We start from the raw sequence: 17,912 nt of genomic DNA, 5'->3' as shown, positions 1-17,912 counted from the left end.
TGTAGTAGGTGGGGCAAATGAATGAATGACTCTCCATACACAGGTGTGAGAATTTGCCTGGGGGAAAAGGAGACCACAAAGAAAAGTATAGAAAAACCAGGACTGCCTGAAGTGTCAGACATAGACTGGGGACTGAAGAGGTGAGGGCTTGAAAGAAAATGGTGATAAAAGGACCCATATAATCTCGGGGTTGGAGGGATATCAAATGTCATCAAGTCTAACCACTCATCCGCTACTTGAACCTCTGCTATATCATCAGGCAGCCTGTGTTTGAACGTCTCTGGAGACAGCGTATTCCTGAACCCATCTGTGAACACCTGACTTAGAAAGTGCTTCCTTAAAATAAGTCATAATCTCTCTGTCTTTAGCTTTCACTCTAAAACATTCAGATTGTAGTTCCCCCTGAATAGCCAAAAGATAGTCTACAAAGTAAACAGCAAAATATATGAGAAAGATTGTGAAATTATAGGCAAAAGGACTTAGCAGGTATTTGGAAAACAAGAGATGGTGGCAGATAGAAAGAGGTTTCCATATTAAGGGGTCGGGAGGCAAAAGAAGAGTAGAAATTCAGTGAGATACAGGTGTGGTAAGGAAGGTGGTGAATTTTGTTTTAATAATTCTACATTGACTCACAGTAGGTCTTTGAGGTGTTGGTGTCCTGAAGGCTTTTGAAACTGATGGCACAGCAGTTGAAGCTAGAGGTAAAGCTAGAGAACCCAGTTTGGGAGACAGAGCCATAGAGGTCATGACCTGAGCCAGGGGAGTAGATGGAATTTCCCAGGAAACGATGCAGGGAGTGAAGAGAAGAGGGCCAGTAGCAGTTGCTCAGAAAGTCTGCTTTAAGGAGACAGGAAGAGATGGGGGAGGATGAAAAGGAACAATTTAAGAAGTAGGAGGAGAACTAAGGGAAGGCAGTGCCAAAGGCACCACGTATGAGTTCCCATAGGAAGGGGTGTTCTTCAGCTACTGATGAAGGATGAGAGATGAGAATTGATTTTTGGTCACCATGGTAACCACCGTGCTAGCAGTCTCCATGGAGTGGTGGTTCTCAAACTTTAGCGTGTGTCAGGATCACCTGCAGGGCTTTTTAATACTCATGTTGCTGGGCCCATCCCCACAGGTGAGGCTCAAGAATTTGCACTTGTATCAAGATCCCAAGGGGTGCTGGTGTTGCTGGTCTGGAACTAGTACATTTTGAGAATGATGACTACAGAGTAGAGGCTAGTAGAAACCAAATTACAGCTGATGGAGAATGGACAGGGTCCTGATGAATCAGAGGCAGTGAGGGGTCACTACTACCTCGATAAGTTTTGTGACGAGAAGAGAGAAAGAGGGGATGGGATTTAGGACAGGAGCAAGAGGAGGAAAGCAGAGGAGGCTGTGACCACGTGACTCGTCATATGTACTCCACGTGTATAGAAGGGAGGCTGGGAGTGAATAAGAGCTGGGGAAATCCTTGTTTCTGGAACTGGAAGAACAGCTTACTAAATACTAATGTTTGGCCTGAAAAAGTTGATGCTGCTTCCTTAGTAGAGAATGGACTTGAGGACATGGGGAGGGGGAAGGGTAAGCTGGGACGAAGCGAGAGAGAGGCATGGACATATATACACTACCAAACGTAGAATGGATAGCTAGTGGGAAGCAGCCGCATAGCACAGGGAGATCAGCTCTGTTTTGTGACCACCTAGAGGGGTGGGAGGGAGATGCAAGAGGGAGGGGATATGGGGATATATGTATCTGCATAGCTGATTCACTTTGTTTTAAAGCAGAAACTAACACACCATTGTAAAGCAATTATACTCCAATAAAGATGTTAAAAAAAAATGTTGATACTACTTAAGTGCACACATTACAACTGTAGAAAAATCTAGGCCTTAGGAGGCACCGGAAGACTCTGGGTCAAAATAAAGGGGAAAAAAGTCCGAACTATGGTTTTATGACACACTGATTCAGAATGACCTCTTAAGCTTTACTGCTTACCACAGAGGATTAAATCTGGGACATCAGTTTGGTGGTATAACTTATTGAAGCCCAGTGTCTGGTGCAAATTTTTAAGTGCAGTTTGTCAGAAAATTTTGTATCTACTTTAACTCTTCACTTCACCTCAGAACAGCCTGATTTAGATGACGAAGAGTGTGTGTCTCTTTGTAGCCAGGGATGACATTACAAATTGAAGGGCACATCTATAACTTGGTATCCTAGTTGTACAGCAGTAGTGAAATATTGACTTCCAGTATTCTAAAGTTCTCATGTCATGCTACGTATGGATATTTAATTGAGCTTTTAGTTTCATTCTTACAAATGATATTTCACTTCATTAATCTGTGAAAGCACCCTTGAAACAAACCTACCTCCTTTCAGGATAAGAGAAATGAATTAGAAATTGTGAAGTTTCTGAGCAGGCAGAAAAATAGAGCGTCATTTCACAAATATCTTTATTTATGAAAGGTCACCTGACATCATAAAGCACACTCATGTAATTCAGATATGTATTTCTGGAGTAAATGCTCTTTTCATTCACATACTTGGTCTATTAAAGGCTGCTTCAACACTTACCTTTGGGCAGACTTACAGGTACTACAAATTACCTATCCAGTCGGGAAAGGAAATTTATCATCGTTCTTCTGCCTTACTATCATTATTTTTTTGCCTTCACCAAATCGTACAAATATAATCTGCAGAAGATATGCTTACAAAGTAATAAATCTTTGACTGTGGGTGGCTTGTAGCTGCAGTCTCATTACTACTCATTCTTTTTGCCTCCACGCCCCCATGCACATCCTGCCTGATGTTCTCCTTTGCGATGCTTGGCAGAATGAATGCTGGTCCCTACTGCATTATACACTCAGTGCCATCGTAATCTTATCCGATGAGTATACAGGCAACATGACAAAATGGCTTGGATGTTTCCATCCTCGTCTTAAACAAATTAACATATGTAAATGTTCCAAACCCTTTGGACTCTTCTAAGCTGTGCCCCAGTTAGCAGCCTCGTGACCTAAAAGAATGGCAGTAGCTTCCCAAGATCCCTAACTATCCAAGGAGAGGCTGCAAATATAGGGTACTTGGCTCTGAGAAGAGGAAAAAGAAATACAAGCCTCCTGTTGTCTGTTATCCATCCAGGAGGGCTTCGTTTCCTGCAACATAAGCCTGTGTATGGTGCCTCCATTAAATTAAAAAAAAAAACAAAACACTCATCTCTAGGTGCTCTCTGGGCATATGATCTCTGAAAATGTAATCTAACTGTTCGAAACCTAATGCTATTATTATAATATTCTGGTCTGGGGAAAAGCAGGTGTCTCTGAAGTAGCCTGTTTCATCTAATTCAGCCTAATTAAGTTGTCATTAGTACAAACTCCCTCCTGGGTCGTTAGTGGCTCCAGGGAAAGGCCCTTGTTTTCTGCTTCTTCAGGGTACACCCTCAGCATCCAGGTTGGGACTCTGTGCACAGCCAGTGATTTATAAAAGCCTGCAGACAGGTTAGCCTGTTAGGGGTGAAGTCCTTTGCATGTGGCCTTTTCTGTAATCATCACCGCTCCTGAAGGTGGGTAAGATTGTCTCCCCTTTACAACTGGGGTAACTTGACCTTTACAACTGAGGTCAAGTTGTTTTAACAAGGACCTTCCCGAGGCACATTTCCAAGGCACACCCTGGAAAGGCACAGCCTGGAAGAAGCGGCAGGTCTGTGCCCATTTGTCTGTGCTTGTGCTATGCCAGCAGCTCTTTCCAGCTCTGCAGAACCTCACCTGTCATGAGCCGGCATTTGGTCCAGGACCCTGAACTTACCACCAGAGCAACTTTCTTAAGAAAGTAACTCACCTTTTAGTCTAGATATTACCTTGACAGGTCAAGGGCACAGATGCCCAAGTGGTTGATCCATCTTTATTGAGGTGCCTGTGCCGTGTGTGAGGCAGCTTTTGCTCAGTAAGTGGCAGAAATGGAACAGAGTGGCAGTGTATCCAACCAAAGTCAGTGGTCCATCATTGAGCTGATGTTCCCTCTTTTCCCCGTCAGAGGAGATTTTACTAAGTATCAGCCCTACTTCTATGTTGAAGAGACAGATGGGGTGCTTCCTGGTTAGTTGGTTTCTTGACTTTTACAGGCCTAAGTAAATTTCAGGATTGACCGTTTAGGGATGTGTGTGAGACATGGAAGCACAGACCTCAATATACAAGGGAGAATCATAGCTCTTGAACGTCTGTTGAGAACCCGGTTAATAAAAGTTCGTTGCCATCATCATTTTCTTCATCCTAGAAACCACTACTTAATTGAGGATTTTGTCCATCCAAGGCATTGTGCGAACACTTATGCATTATCCTTACCACTTCCTTAGGTGATGGGTATATTAGCTCAGAGGAGTTTAGTCCCTTCCCCAGCATGGCACTCACCATTTTCGTTCTGGGCAATGAGGATGTGAATCCACTTCCAGCTGACTCCAGAGTTGTCATTCTATATGAAAGGTTATCCACTGTGCCTCTTGAAAAGGAAAGCTCTTTTTTTGACCCCAGCATGCAGGATCTTCGTTCCCCAGCCAGGGATCGAACCCACACCCCCTGCAGTGGAAGCACAGAGTTTTAACCACTGGACCGCCAGAGACATCCCTAAAGGAAAACTCTTTATTAACTCAAGTTTGTTTAAAATGGTAGAGCCAAGATATTATTGCTGAAGTCACCACCATGTATTGAGAAAGCATCTGATTTTTCATCTTAGAGATGAGGATACTAAGGCCCCATGAGGATAAAAGGGATAAAAGGCTTGTCCCAGGCATCCAGCTTAAGTCTCATGCTTTCCAACCTGGTGGCTTTTGCACTATGTGTCTTTCCTTTGCAAGGTGAAAGGGGATCCTCACTGATGTCTGAGTGGCACAGTTTGGGGACAGGAGTGGGTTTGTGGAAGAGTGACCATTCGTCATCCTGCCACGGAGGGACAGACCCCTTATTCCCCGAGCCACCTACCTGGGAGGTAGGGGCAACGTGTAGAACGTCAGTCTCAGCCCATGGGGGCCTGGCTGGCCAAGGTCAGGTCTCAAGGGGAAGATGGGCCCAAGACTGGAGAGGTGTGTTAGTCTCCCATTGCTGTTACAATACATTCCCGCACTTAGCGGCATAGAACAACACAAATTTATTATCTCAGTTCTTCAAGTCACAAGTCTGGGCTGGGGAAGGTTTCAACTGGTTTCTCTGCTTGGGGTCTCACAGGCTGAAATCATGGCGTCAGCCAGCCGGGCTCTTCTTTGCAGGCGCTGGGGAAGGATTGGCTTCCGGGCTCAGCCAGGTGGCTGGCACAGTTCAGGGCCATGCAGTCGTAGCACTGGGGTCTCCGTTTCCCGACTGGCTGTTAACCAAAGGTCTTTCTCAGCTTCTAGAGGCTGCCTACACTCCCTGGCTCCTGCCCCGCTTCATCTTCAAAGCCAGCTGTGGCCGGTTGAATCCTTCTCATGCTTTGAATCTCTCTGACCTCCCTTTTGCCTCATCTCTCCTGTCCCCAGCCAGAGAAAGTTCTCTGCTATTAAATGGCTTCGTGATTAAATGGGTCCCCCTGAGTAATCCAGGGTGCTCTCCTTAATTTAAGGCCCATCACCTTACACCTGCAAAGTCCCTTTGCATGTCACACAACATATTTACAGGCTCCGGGATTAGGGTGCAGAAATCTTTGGGGGGCCTTTCTGCCAACCAGAAGAGGACACAAACCGCTGGTCACGTCTGAACATTTTTTCTGTCCATTGTGAGCACACAGCCTGGACTGGCATGTGTGGTGGGACCGAGACAGCCCATGCTTTGTCTTCCTGTTTCTTCTCAGGCTGCCCCGATGAAGACCGGTTCACACCCTCCACCCCCAGGTAGTGTCTCAGGGAGTTTGTTTTTAAGATATCTTTTGAATATCTTTCTTCTACCATAGTGTTTCAAAAGCCCACTTCCTCTCCTTTCCATCCCTTTTACATTAGCCTGCATGGTCCTCAAGGAGTTATTAATAACGCTGCTCTCTGCCTAGCAGCTTCTCCAAAGCGTTTCATGCACGTCCTCTTTTCTAAGCCTCCTAGCAACGCTGTGAGGTCAGTAAGATGATGATGATCGTAATGACCCCATTTAAAAACCCTTGAAAAATAAAGCTCAGAAAAGTGAGTGATTTGTGGGAGGTCACACAGCTGATAAGCAACAGATTTAGGCATTCCAAGGACAAATCCCAGCTCCTTTCCACCATGCCAAGCAGCCTCCCCTCGCTTCCTTTCCCCCCCCCCCCCACCATTTTTCAATGAACTAATCACTTTCATACTCTGTTCCCTCTCTCCACCATCTTCACATTTCACTTAAATTATGGTGCCACAAGCTGGTTGCTGAAAGCTACCATTTCGTTCCCATGGAGTATTTATGCCTGAATTTTTACGGCTTTGTTTTTATCCACACTGAGCACTGTGCCCATCTGGATTTAATTCATAGGCATTGCACGCAGAGCCCGGATTCTGTGAGAATGCGAATTTTGCAAAGTGTAATCCGATTAGTGCTGCCGACTGGAGAGAGGTGGGAGGTGAAAGCTCTATTACGGAAAACCTCTGGGCCAAAGTCTTCTTTCGTGAACAACTTTTAAGGCAATCAGATGAAATAAAGCCAAGAGCCACAGGGAAGGCAACCAGCTTAACCTAGGAAGTCTAATTTAAGGACTGTATCATTGAACTTGGACGAGTGATACATGCTGGTGAAGTATAATTAACCTTTTGAATTGAAAGGCAGAAGGACAAAAATGTTAAGAGGCAAACTGTTGCTCAAATTCTTGTCTTTGGGGAAAAAGAAAAGATAGTGATAATAGCCAGTGTTCACTATGCACCAGACGCCGTTCTGGAGACATTGTATACGTATTGATCAGTTAAACATCACGACCCTATGAATTGAGCATCATTACCATGCCCATTTTACAGATAAGGAAATCGAGACATGGCAAAGTTAAGTAACTTGCCCAAGGTCACACTGCTAATAATTAGAGCCAGGGCTTGAATCTGGGCACTCCAGCCTCAGAGTTCATGTTCTCAAACGCTGTGTCATATCACCTCTCTGAAGCTTATCATCTCACTGTATTTTAAGTGTCTTTAAAGAGATGATGGGGAAATGGGGTGGACTTGAAGGATGAAGGAGATGGGAACTTTTTCCCTTTCTTCAGTCTTTGGGCCATTCTAATCTATTATTCTTTCCTGGGTACATGACCCTGAGTAGGGTCTTTACTTCTTTGTGTATATCTGGTGGGGACAGGTCCTCTTGGAGATGAGGGTCTTAAAGAAGCCGGAGGATTCTTTCCAGTTTGAACTTTCAGGGACTCTGGAAAAAGGACAGCCACCACCAGGCAGAGTGGGGGGTTGTGGTGAGGCTGGAACAATGCTGAGGATAAAAGGTGGGAGAAGAGAAGTTTACTGTTATTTTTCATTTTGGAGTTGATTGGTTATATAAAAAATAATCCCTTCGGCTGAGAGTTTCACGGAAAAGGATAAATTGCCATGTAAATGATTTTAATTGGGAAAAGAAACAAAACATACCCAAATTCCATATGTTTTCAGTTAATGGACTTAGAAGACATTTAAAGATTTTCATCCCCAGCGAAATGTGTTCCTTGAATAGCCCCTAAGTGAAGATTCCCATCATCAACTGCTTTGATGGGGGTGATCTTTAAAATCAAGAGTGCAGAATCTGCAATCTGGTTCTGGCTTTATTCACTGGCTGGATAATCACCCCGGCCGTGGGTCTCTTTCGTGATGTGTAAAACGCGAATGGTACCTGTTCAGTCTGCTTCACAGAGATGCTATTTGATGTGTGCCCTTGGAGAAAAAACATTCCAGGGGTACAGGTACCTGAGGTAGCTTAATCATTTAAAAGTCTGCTGTGGTATTTGCTCCCTCTAATGGTTGGCTGTGAGTGGGTGAGAATCTGGTCACTTGGAAGCCAGATGTTTTCATCAGCAGAAATCAGAGGGAACAGGGAGGTAGCCAGGGGGGAAACCATGGCTTGAAAACCACTTTGGAGACAGTGTCACTTCCCTTGGCTTGGTATCATCGTTTGCCCTGGCCAGAGTGACACACGTGTGTCGTGATGCCCCAGCACCTTGAGAACTTTCACGTCTCAGCTTGAAAAGAGACGTGAAAGTTAAACAGCATGCCATCTGCTGAGAGGCTGCTTGGGGAAGGTGTGAGGGGCAGGGAGCAAATCGTGCCATTGGGCTCTCTGTGTACGGTCCATCCCCTGGGATGCACTGTCACCTCTCGCTCAAAGCTAACTATAGCTACAGCTCTTCCCAGACCTCAGATGGGGAGATTTTCCAAGCACACAATGAGTTTCTGGAATCTGCAGGATGGACAAAGTTAAGGTCTCAGCTGCTTTGCTTAAGGGACTGTCCACTTCCTTTCCAGAGCCTTCCAGCCTTGTTCTGTTCCTTGGTCATTCACTGGCATGTGTAGACATATGACTCACAGCTGTGATATCATGGACAGTCATATCAAAGCCCCTTGGTGAAATCCCAAGAACACTGAGTCTCGGCTTTCTTCTTTCTGTCTGTTGAGTGGGAGTTTCGTGAGTGCAGTGAGCGTGCCTGCAGTGTGTGGGTCATATTTACGGCTCTGTGGAGACTTCCCTCCCGTGTTTTGGGGGCAATGCTGACGTGCTGTACCCTTTGGTCTTGCCTTTCATGTACCACAGGATCGATAAACAAATAAGCAGTTTTCGGAGATGGTTACCTAAGAAGCCAATGAGGCTGGACAAGGAGACACTGCCAGACCTGGAGGAGAATGACTGCTACACTGCCCCTTTCAGCCAGCAAAGGATCCACCAGTGAGTGTTTCCCGTGAAAGCCCTTGTCTTACTAAGGACATGCAGCTGTGGTAGAGCCCTCTCTGCGCGTCTTTGATTCCTTGGCCCGTGGAAGGAAGCGTAGTGCCCTTCTCCCCTGACAGTCCTGTGAGTGTTCATATCCCTTTTATATTAGTCAGGGTAAGCAAACTGCTCTAACAGACAATCCCCACGTCTCAGCGACTTAACACAATTGAACGCTCGTTCGTGTGTGTGTTGGTGAACCACCTTCTGCGTGGTGATTCAGAGACCCAGACTTCTGTCTTGTGGCTTCGCCAAAGCCCAGTGCTTGGAGCCCCCTGAAGGCTCATCTACCTTAAGCCAGCAGGTAAGGAAGCTGGTCTACACCTTGCCCTATTGAAAAGAGGGATTGTTGAGTTAAAAAACAAACAAACTCAGTTCACCTTTCAGCTCCCCTTTCTCTAACAACTCACCAAGTTGCCCCAGGAAAAGCCACAAAACCTAGCAGCCGGCTTCCTGGCTCATCCGTCAGTCTCTGAACAGTAATTTGTCACTTTTTACATGTGTGGTTGGGGGAGGGAGGTTAGCCAAGTAATTGAGTATTTGAGGAATTGTGAAAGTGATAAAGAATTAACTCTGAAGCTTCTGATTTGACAAGAAATCATGGCCGGATGGCAGGGTCGGTGGTAGGAGAGAAAACCATGCCAAAGACTATAAACAACCAGGCAAAGACAGCCTCTTAAAAGGAGGATAAATCAAGTCAGCCTGGCCTTGATCCCAGCCAGGCTTCAGGAATTCCTGGCTCTCCCTGTTCCAGCCATATAACAACAGCCTCAGTAAAAATGACTTGCCTGAAGGGAGGAAAAGGGGTGACAGATTTTTAAAAAAACAGGTTGCCAACTTTGACAAAAAAATAAACCAAATGGCAGTTGCAGGGAATGCAAGCTGGGGGCACATTTCAGCAACAGAAAATCAGTTAAAGCCTGTGGGCTTCTAGAGGGCGAAGGAGAGAAGAAAAATCGAAGAACAGATGCTCTGCATCAAAACGTATAATGCACGGGAAGCAACTCCATTAAACTACTGAAATAGCCAAACTTTGGATCCCCACAGGTTGGATTGATGTCAAACAAGCCCCATTATGTGAATGTTTAAAAGGGTTATCGAAGAAGACGTGAAACTCAGAGCCCAGCCTCAAAATCCTAGTTAAATCCTCCATGGGAAATAAGAACTGAGCGAGATTTCATGTTAAGTCAGAGATCAGGACCTCGCATGTTTTCTGAAAAGAAAAAGACAGATGAAAGCTGATGTGTTCCCACTCTTAATTTAAACCCTCACTGTGCCTGTGTTGTTCATCTTGAAGTTTCTTACACAAGTGGTTGTTTGTTTTTAAATCCTCCTGGAGTAGAGTCTGGTTTACGTGCAGGTTTTCACTTTGCTTCTTACCTGCTTGAGAGAGTGCCTAGCACAGTGTAGGAGGGTCTCAAAAATTTTAGATGGATGGATGGGTGGAAGAATCAATGAAGTATATGTTGTGTGCCTGGGGTTTGTTTTACTTCAAAGGGACACAGGTAAATGGAAGAGGAGGATTTCCTACTCATTTTCATGCTGGTTATGTTTCCTAATGTTCTGGCTTTAGAACAAAGTTTCTCAGGAGGGTTCTCAAAATCTGAAGCACCTGGGCACCCATCAGGATCTTTAGGGACTAGAACTGAGAATCATACCTTTACAGGTATTTTAAACTATATAATAAATGAGAGATGATAGCATGTGGGATGGCGGCATTCAGCCATCTCTCACATATATTTGAGAAGCTTTTTTGACATGTTTTGGTATTCACTCACTGAAATATTGATACATTCAGCGGTCACTAATTTCATGCCTGCTTCTTGCCAGACACCGTCTTGGTACAGGGGATATAAAGATAAATTAGACACAGCCTTGACCTTACCTAGTAAATAGATCATTTTATTTTACTTTCAATTTCGTTGGAGTCTAGTTGATTTACAATGTTGTGTTAGTTTCAGGTGTACAGCAAAGTGATTCAGTTATACATATACATATATCCATTCTTTTTCAGATTCTTTTCCTATATAGGTTATTACAGAATATTGAGGAGAGTTCCCTGTGCTACGCAGTAGGTCCTTGTTGGTTATCTGTTTTATATATAGTAGTGTGTATATATTAATCCCAAGCTCCTGATTTATCCCTCCCCCACCCCCGTTTCCCCTTTGGTAACCATAAGTTTGTTTTCAAAATGCGTGAGTCTGTTTCTGTTTTGTAGATAAGTTCATTCATATCATTTTTAAAATTAGGTTCCCCTAATTTTATGATATGAGTGATATCATATGATGCTTGTCTTTCTCTGTCTGACTTACTTAGTATGATCATCTCTAGGTCCATCCATGTTGCCGCCAATGGCATTATTTTGTTCTTTTTATGGCTGAGGAATATTCTTCTTTATCCATTCCTCTGAGAGTACACCATTTTAAATAATTGTAGACAGTATGTTGGGTGTGGCTTAAAAGAGGGAGTGCTCCATCCTCCAGATTTGGAAGGAGGTTGGTAAGAGATGAGGGTGGGTCACAAGAAGAAAATGCTTGAGATGGGTCTTGAAGGATGACAGTTGTCCAGGTAGGTAAGGGAGAAGCACATCCTAAAAAGAGAGAATAACATATGTATAAAAGTATAAAGAGGGCTCCCCTGGTGGCTCAGTGGTTGAGAGTCCGCCTGCCGATGCAGGGGGCGCGGATTCGCGCCCCGGTCCGGGAAGATCCCACATGCCGCCGAGAGGCTGGACCCGTGAGCCATGGCCGCTGAGCCTGCACGTCCGGAGCCTGGGCTCCGCAACGGGAGAGGCCCCAGCAGTGAGAGGCCCGCGTACTGCAAAAAAAAAAAAAAAAAAAAAAAAGTATAAAGACATGAAACAGAATGGGGTGCTTGAAAAACCACAAGTAGTTTTCTGTGATGGGGTGTAGGGCGTGAGAAAGCCTGGCATTATTGTTTGAAAAAAGAGAATGATCAGTGGAAAGTGAGCTTTCAAGATAGGAGAACTAAGGAGGAAAAAGCAGAGGGACAGTTGGAACAAAGCAAACCTAAGAACCAGACCTCAGTGGGACTAAGAGAATAGTGTAGGCAGTTCTGTTGTGCCATTGGGAGATGAAAAGTTGAACAAGCGTCTTGAATGTTATGGGCGGGGGGATTTCTTTCTCTTTGAAAATTGTCATGCCACGTGGACAACGTCTCTTTAATGATAGTATGAAAGTAAGACTTGAAGAACACTGGCTGTCAAGTTGGAAACAGTTGCTTTGGTACAATTAGAAAAAGATTTCCCTAGGATGGTTCGAGAGTGATTTTAGTGGGTTTAAAGTAATCAGAAGTAACTGGTTAATGAGCTCTGGGACTTATAACATGATCTCTTGGTTTTCCAAATGCAGTCAGAAATCTCATGTGACTTCTCAGTTTTGCAGAATGTTTGATATTGTGTTAATCTAGGAATAAAAAAAGGATAATAGAAATTTAGGGGGGTGTGTGTACATGAATGTAGGAGAAAGAGAAGACAATTGGAAATTTAACAAATAATGACTAAAATGGAAAAGAGCCTTAAAAATACTCTGCTCTCAGGATAAAATCCAAAATCCTAGCTTGGCCCACTAGCTCCTGCTTCTGTGGGCTTTGGCCGCGCTGAGCTGCTTTGACCTCATTAACTCTCTGTGCACTCTTGTCTCCTGTCTACACATGCTCTTCCCTTGCCTGGAATACCCTTTCCCTTAGGCTCCCTTCTTGCACGTTGCATCAGAGACATTTCCTCCAGAAAATCTTCCGTAATTTCCAACCTTCACCCCCGATTCTGGGTGTGGGGCACTCTTCTATGTCTAAGTAATAATATTTTTCCTATTATAGCTCTTAACAGTATCACCCATTTTCATAGCTTTCTCCTAGACCATAAGCTCCTTGAAAGACTGTCTGTATCACCACTATGAGTCCCATAGTTGGTGCTTAATAATGATTTGTTAAATGAGAAAATAGATGAATACATAGAAATGAAAATAGGAGAATCATATTATGAGCAAAGAATAAAGATGATGTGAAGTTAGTTCACTGCATACTCATCTCAAACCAAACTCGACATTTTCTCCTCAAACATGGTCCGCCTTCATTAGCCCCTGTCCCGTAATGGCACTAATTTTTGTCCAGTTGCTGAAACCAAGGCCTGAAAGCTATTCTAGACACCTCCCTCACCTCCACTTCCCACATCTAATACATCTCCAAAGGCTGATGATTTTATGTGCTAAGTGTCTCTTTAATCCAGCCATCTCTGCCACCATGCTCTCACCTCTAAAACCCAGAAATAATGTAACAGGTTCCCTGGCTCTACCCTTGCCTACCTCCATTCCATTCTCTTAAGTGAGTACAGAATGAGGTTTTAAAGATGCACGACTGGGCTTCCCTGGTGGCGCAGTGGTTGAGAATCCGCCTGCCGATGCAGGGGACGCAGGTTCGTGCCCTGGTCCGGGAGGATCCCACGTGCCGTGGAGCGGCTGGGCCCATGAGCCATGGCCACTGAGCCTGCGCGTCCAGAGCCTGTGCTCTGCAGCGGGAGAGGCCACAGCAGTGAGAGGCCCACGTACTGCAAAAGAAAAGAAAAAAAAGAAAGATGCACGACTAATCTTGTCACTTCACCCAGTTTAAAAACCTTAAAACAAATATGAAAATTACTGAGAATGACCTACAAGGCCTTGAATGACCTGGCCATGCTGCCAACTCCTCTCCAGCCTTATCTGCCTTCACTGCCTTCCACCCCTCACTTCTTATGATCCAGACACATACAGCCTCCCTCAGTTCTTTGGATGTACTCTGCCTCAGGACATTTGCACATGATGTTTCCTTTCCTAGCATTCTCTTCCCGTTCCTTCCCCCCTTCACCAAGTTTATTCTTATTCATCCTTCAAAAGTCAGCTCCAGAGACTTCCCTGGGAAGCCTTCCTCCCATCCTTCCAAAGACCAGGTCTCTTTGCTTTAGCAGAATGTTTCACATGTAACATTTTTCATATAGTAGATTTTATAATTATTTGGGTGTTATATGATTAATGCCTAACTCTCCGGGTAAACTCTGAACTCCATGGAGGCATAGGCCATGTCTGTTTCTGCTCACAATTATATCTCCAATACTTAACACAATGCTTAGCGTACAGTAAGTAGATGCTTCATACTTGTCTATTAAATGAAGTAAGGATAAAAGTAATAAAGATAACATGGAATAATCATAATTTTTTGTACTTTGAACTGCATTGTACAAAAGAATTCAGACTTGAGACTCAAAACACAAATAGCCTAGCTTTCTAGTTTCTGGTTAGTTCAAACAAATACCCGTGTTGGGAAGCAATAAAAGCAAACCTGTTTGCTTTTTGTTGGGCTGAGTAACTCTTCCGTGGGGGCCTGTCCTGTGCATTGCAGGGTGGTTCATAGTATCCATGGCTTCTATCCATCAGATGCTAATAGCAACTTCCTGCCTCTCCCCTTAGTTGTGAAAATCAAAAATGTCTCCAGACAGTGGCACGTTTTCCCTTGTGGTGGTTGGTAGGGTGAATACAAGATCCCACCCCCTCCCTCCTTGAGAACTGTCTCTCTACTGTCTTTTATCACGTGACACCCTTCAGGCAGGCCCACCCACTCTCTGAGATAAATTAAGCTCTGGTTGAAGCCGATGGCTGCGACGGACAAGTCCATTCAGGAATTAATTTCTTCCTCTTCTCCTCCTTACCTGTGAGTGTGGGCCTTCTTCAGTAGCACTGCCCTTCATTCTTAAAATGGCATCAGCAGTAATACCCTTGAGGCAATTATTTTCTAAGGTCGATACTCATAATAAAGTTTTTTCTGCTGGGAGACAGAGAAAAGGAAATGTGCGAAAAAGAGTCATGCCCTTTTTTATAATATACATATACGGTGTATTCTTTCAAGAAATAGATCAATTCTAAAATGCCTTTCAGAAAAGTATTTGTGTAAGGTACAGAGAAAAATGTTCCTTCCTGCAATTGAAAATTTCTATCATTACCATTATTTTATTTTGATGAAAATCCATAAAAAGTGAGGTGAGATGAAATACTGATCACTTCCTAATGGAAGAATCTGAAATGTTTGTTTGTTGTGCGTGCATGTGTTTATATCAATATTCCTTCATTCACATGCTCCACGCCTGTTGTTGTTCTGGGGGCTTGGGAATCAACAGTGAATAAATAGGTCGAGATTCCCGCCCTCCTGGAGCTTCCATTTTAGCTGGAGGTGACCAACGTTAAGTTATAAACCAGTGGGTCTCAATCAGGGGAGTGATTTGGCAACGTCTGGAAACATTTTTGGTGATCCCAACCTAGGCTGAGGGCTGCTACTGGTATCTAAGGGGTGGTATGGTATCTAAGGAGTGCTACTGGTATCTAAGGGCAGGGATGCTGCTTGACATCCTTCAGTACTCGGCAGCCCCACAACAAAGACTTATCCAGCCCTGGAGGTCACTAGTGCTGACGTAAAACTTTTTTGGAGTCTAGTTGATTTACAGTGTTGTGTTAGTTTCACGTGTACAGCATAGTGATTCAGTTATACATATACATATACTTGGAATGGGATTTCCTCACTTGCCTTTCTCCCCCTGCTAGACTGAGCCACTGAGTGCAGGAACCGTGTGCCTGGCGGCCGGCGGCACCCGGGGCTCGAGCGTAGGACCAAAAGAAAAGGAGAGGAATCAGCAGAGTTGGCATTCTTGCCACCCCTGGAGGACAGAGCCTGGGCTCTGGAGTCAAGTTCGCTCATCTCCTAAAGCCAGGACGCCCAGAGGAAGGGTTGAAAAACATAAATAGTATGTCATAAAACATAAACATAAAACATCAAGAGTCAGTGGTGGTCTCCGTGTTCAGCTTGAAACTACCCCTGGCTTGCTGATTTACTTTTTGTCTCAATTCTGCTGAATGACCGTTTTTCCTCTCCGTTAAATTCTGATGTCAGGACTAATGCCTGACCCCAATGCCTCAGACATTTTAATTTCATGTGTCATGTGCATATATGAAAAGGACAGTATAAAAAGACCACTTGACATGAAATTGGCTTACATGCCTTTTTTCCCCCTCTAGACATTGAGCTAGGAGATCATGTAAAAGTCTAGGGAGTAACAGAATGGCACATCTCTTGGTGCCCAAGAAAGCACTAACCATGGAAATCTGGGTGCTGGGCCAGCAAGGGCTGGTAAGGACAGGAGAAAGTTGCTGAAGGGGATGGGGGGTAGAAGTTTCTCTGTAACTCACCCCCCCCCCCCGCCTTTTTTTTAACATCTTTATTGGAGTATAATTGCTTTGCAGTGTTGTGTTAGTTGCTGCTGTATAACAAAGTGAATCAGCTATAAATATACATATATCCCCATGTCTCTTCCCTCTTGCGTCTCCCTCCCTCCCACCCGCCCTGTCCCACCCCTCTAGGTGGTCACAAAGCACCAAACTGATCTCCCTGTGCTATACGACTGCTTCCCACTAGCTATATATTTTACGTTTGGTAGTGTATATATGTCCATGCCACTCTCTCACTTGGTCCCAGCTTACCCTTCCCCCTCCCCGTGTCCTCAAGTCCATTCTCTACGTCTGCGTCTTTATTCCTGTCCTGCCCCTAGGTTCGTCAGAACCGGGTTTTTTTGGTTTTTTTTTAGATTCCATATATATGTGTTAGTATACGGTATTTGTTTTTCTCTTTCTGACTTCACTCTCTATGACAGACTCTAGGTCCATCCACCTCACTACAAATAACTCAATTTCATTTATTTTTATGGCTGAGTAATATTCCATTGTATATATGTCACATCTTTATCCACTCAACTGTTGATGGACACTTAGATGTAATCCCCCTTTGATTACATAATCACTTGAACCTTCCTGTCAACCGAATAGGCCAGCAGACCATGGCAGTGAGGTGTGGACAAGAGTGGTCAGCCAAACGGCAGTCTTCCAGTAGTAACGGTAGCCATTGCAAGATAAGGGTGACAAGCGCCCACTGTTAAAAAACAACCGTGTGTTCCAGAATTATAATGTAGACGCATTACAACTCTGAGGGTACAGGCAGTATGATGAAGGTCAGAGAGACTAAGTGGCTTGCCCAAGGTCACTCCAGTCAATGGCAGACCAGTGAACGGGAGAGAAGTGTGTTTTCTCCACAGTGCTGCCACCTCAGGCATGGGCCACATGAACGGGGCCAAAGTACATAGAGTTTTTCAGTTTTACACTAGCGCGAGCCTATAAATATAAAAATGTTGGATCGCCTTTGGAGTTTATTGTTGAAGCATTTGAGGTGCGGTAAAGAGAGAAAGAAAAGAAAATGGTAAAATATAAGTAAATATTCAAGCCAAGGAAAATATCTTTTAGAGTAGGCATTCAAGTTTGGGGAAAAAAAATAGGCTCAGATTTGCAGACCTTGATGGCCTATATATCTGTAATGGTTGACAAATAAGCCAATAAATTGGGCCCTAAGCCTAGTGGGCAGAGCAGAGGGAGAAATCTGCTTAGCAATCCCTCAGAGAAGTAGTGCATTTCCTAGCATTTTCCTAGCATTTGCAAGAAATAAAGTTCTTGCGCAGGGAAGGAGGGCTCTGAGTGAAGTGTCCTCAGCAACGTCCTAGAGTAAACTCCCGCTAGGGCTTCTCCAGGGACTGTTTCTGGCAGGCCCCTCAGTGTGGTTCTGGAGAATTAATTGCTCACGGCCATAACCTTCTGTAGGAGTTTAGGCACGTCTTCAGCAGAAGGCTACAGTCTACCCTAAACTAACCTCACTGTAAATCTCTGTTGTTTGAACTACACTCTACAAAAATTAAAGTTGAGAACTTATTAAAAAGCAAATAGCCTCACATTCCGTTTGAACATATATTCATGCTTGAGAAGCAATAAAAGCAAACCTATGGGTAGGCATGTTTATAAGCCAATGCAGGATGCCGTTTGGTCGTTTTATGTGGTATTGCCAGAGTGGGGCCCACAGGCTGTTTACCAGCCGTGATTGTATGGGCACCTGAAATTTGATCCCACAGAGGACTCTCCTGCACTAGCCACCTGAGGGGCCCAAGGTTGTCAGCATTAGGGACAGTCATTTTATTGAAGAATTATA

General features: G+C 44.3%; 1 protein-coding gene across 6 annotated transcripts in view; it reads left to right on the top strand.

Moving 5' to 3' along the window:
• Nucleotides 1-17,912, top strand: part of ANO4 (anoctamin 4) — a 447,653-nt gene that overhangs the window by 294,087 nt on the left and 135,654 nt on the right. For 5 of the 6 annotated variants that reach the window (XM_032647033.1, XM_032647032.1, XM_032647036.1 and 2 more), the window contains one exon: nt 8,676-8,807. The exons of the other annotated variant lie outside the window; for it this stretch is intronic. In XM_032647033.1, coding sequence (XP_032502924.1) covers nt 8,676-8,807 — 132 coding nt within the window. The remainder of the gene's footprint in view (nt 1-8,675; nt 8,808-17,912) is intronic. 6 annotated transcript variants of the gene reach the window in all.

This window comes from Phocoena sinus, chromosome 10, assembly GCF_008692025.1.
Source record: "Phocoena sinus isolate mPhoSin1 chromosome 10, mPhoSin1.pri, whole genome shotgun sequence".
Taxonomy (NCBI): Eukaryota; Metazoa; Chordata; class Mammalia; order Artiodactyla; family Phocoenidae; genus Phocoena; species Phocoena sinus.
The sequence above is the reverse complement of the archived record's forward strand: the minus strand, read 5'-3'. Positions and strand labels throughout refer to the sequence as shown.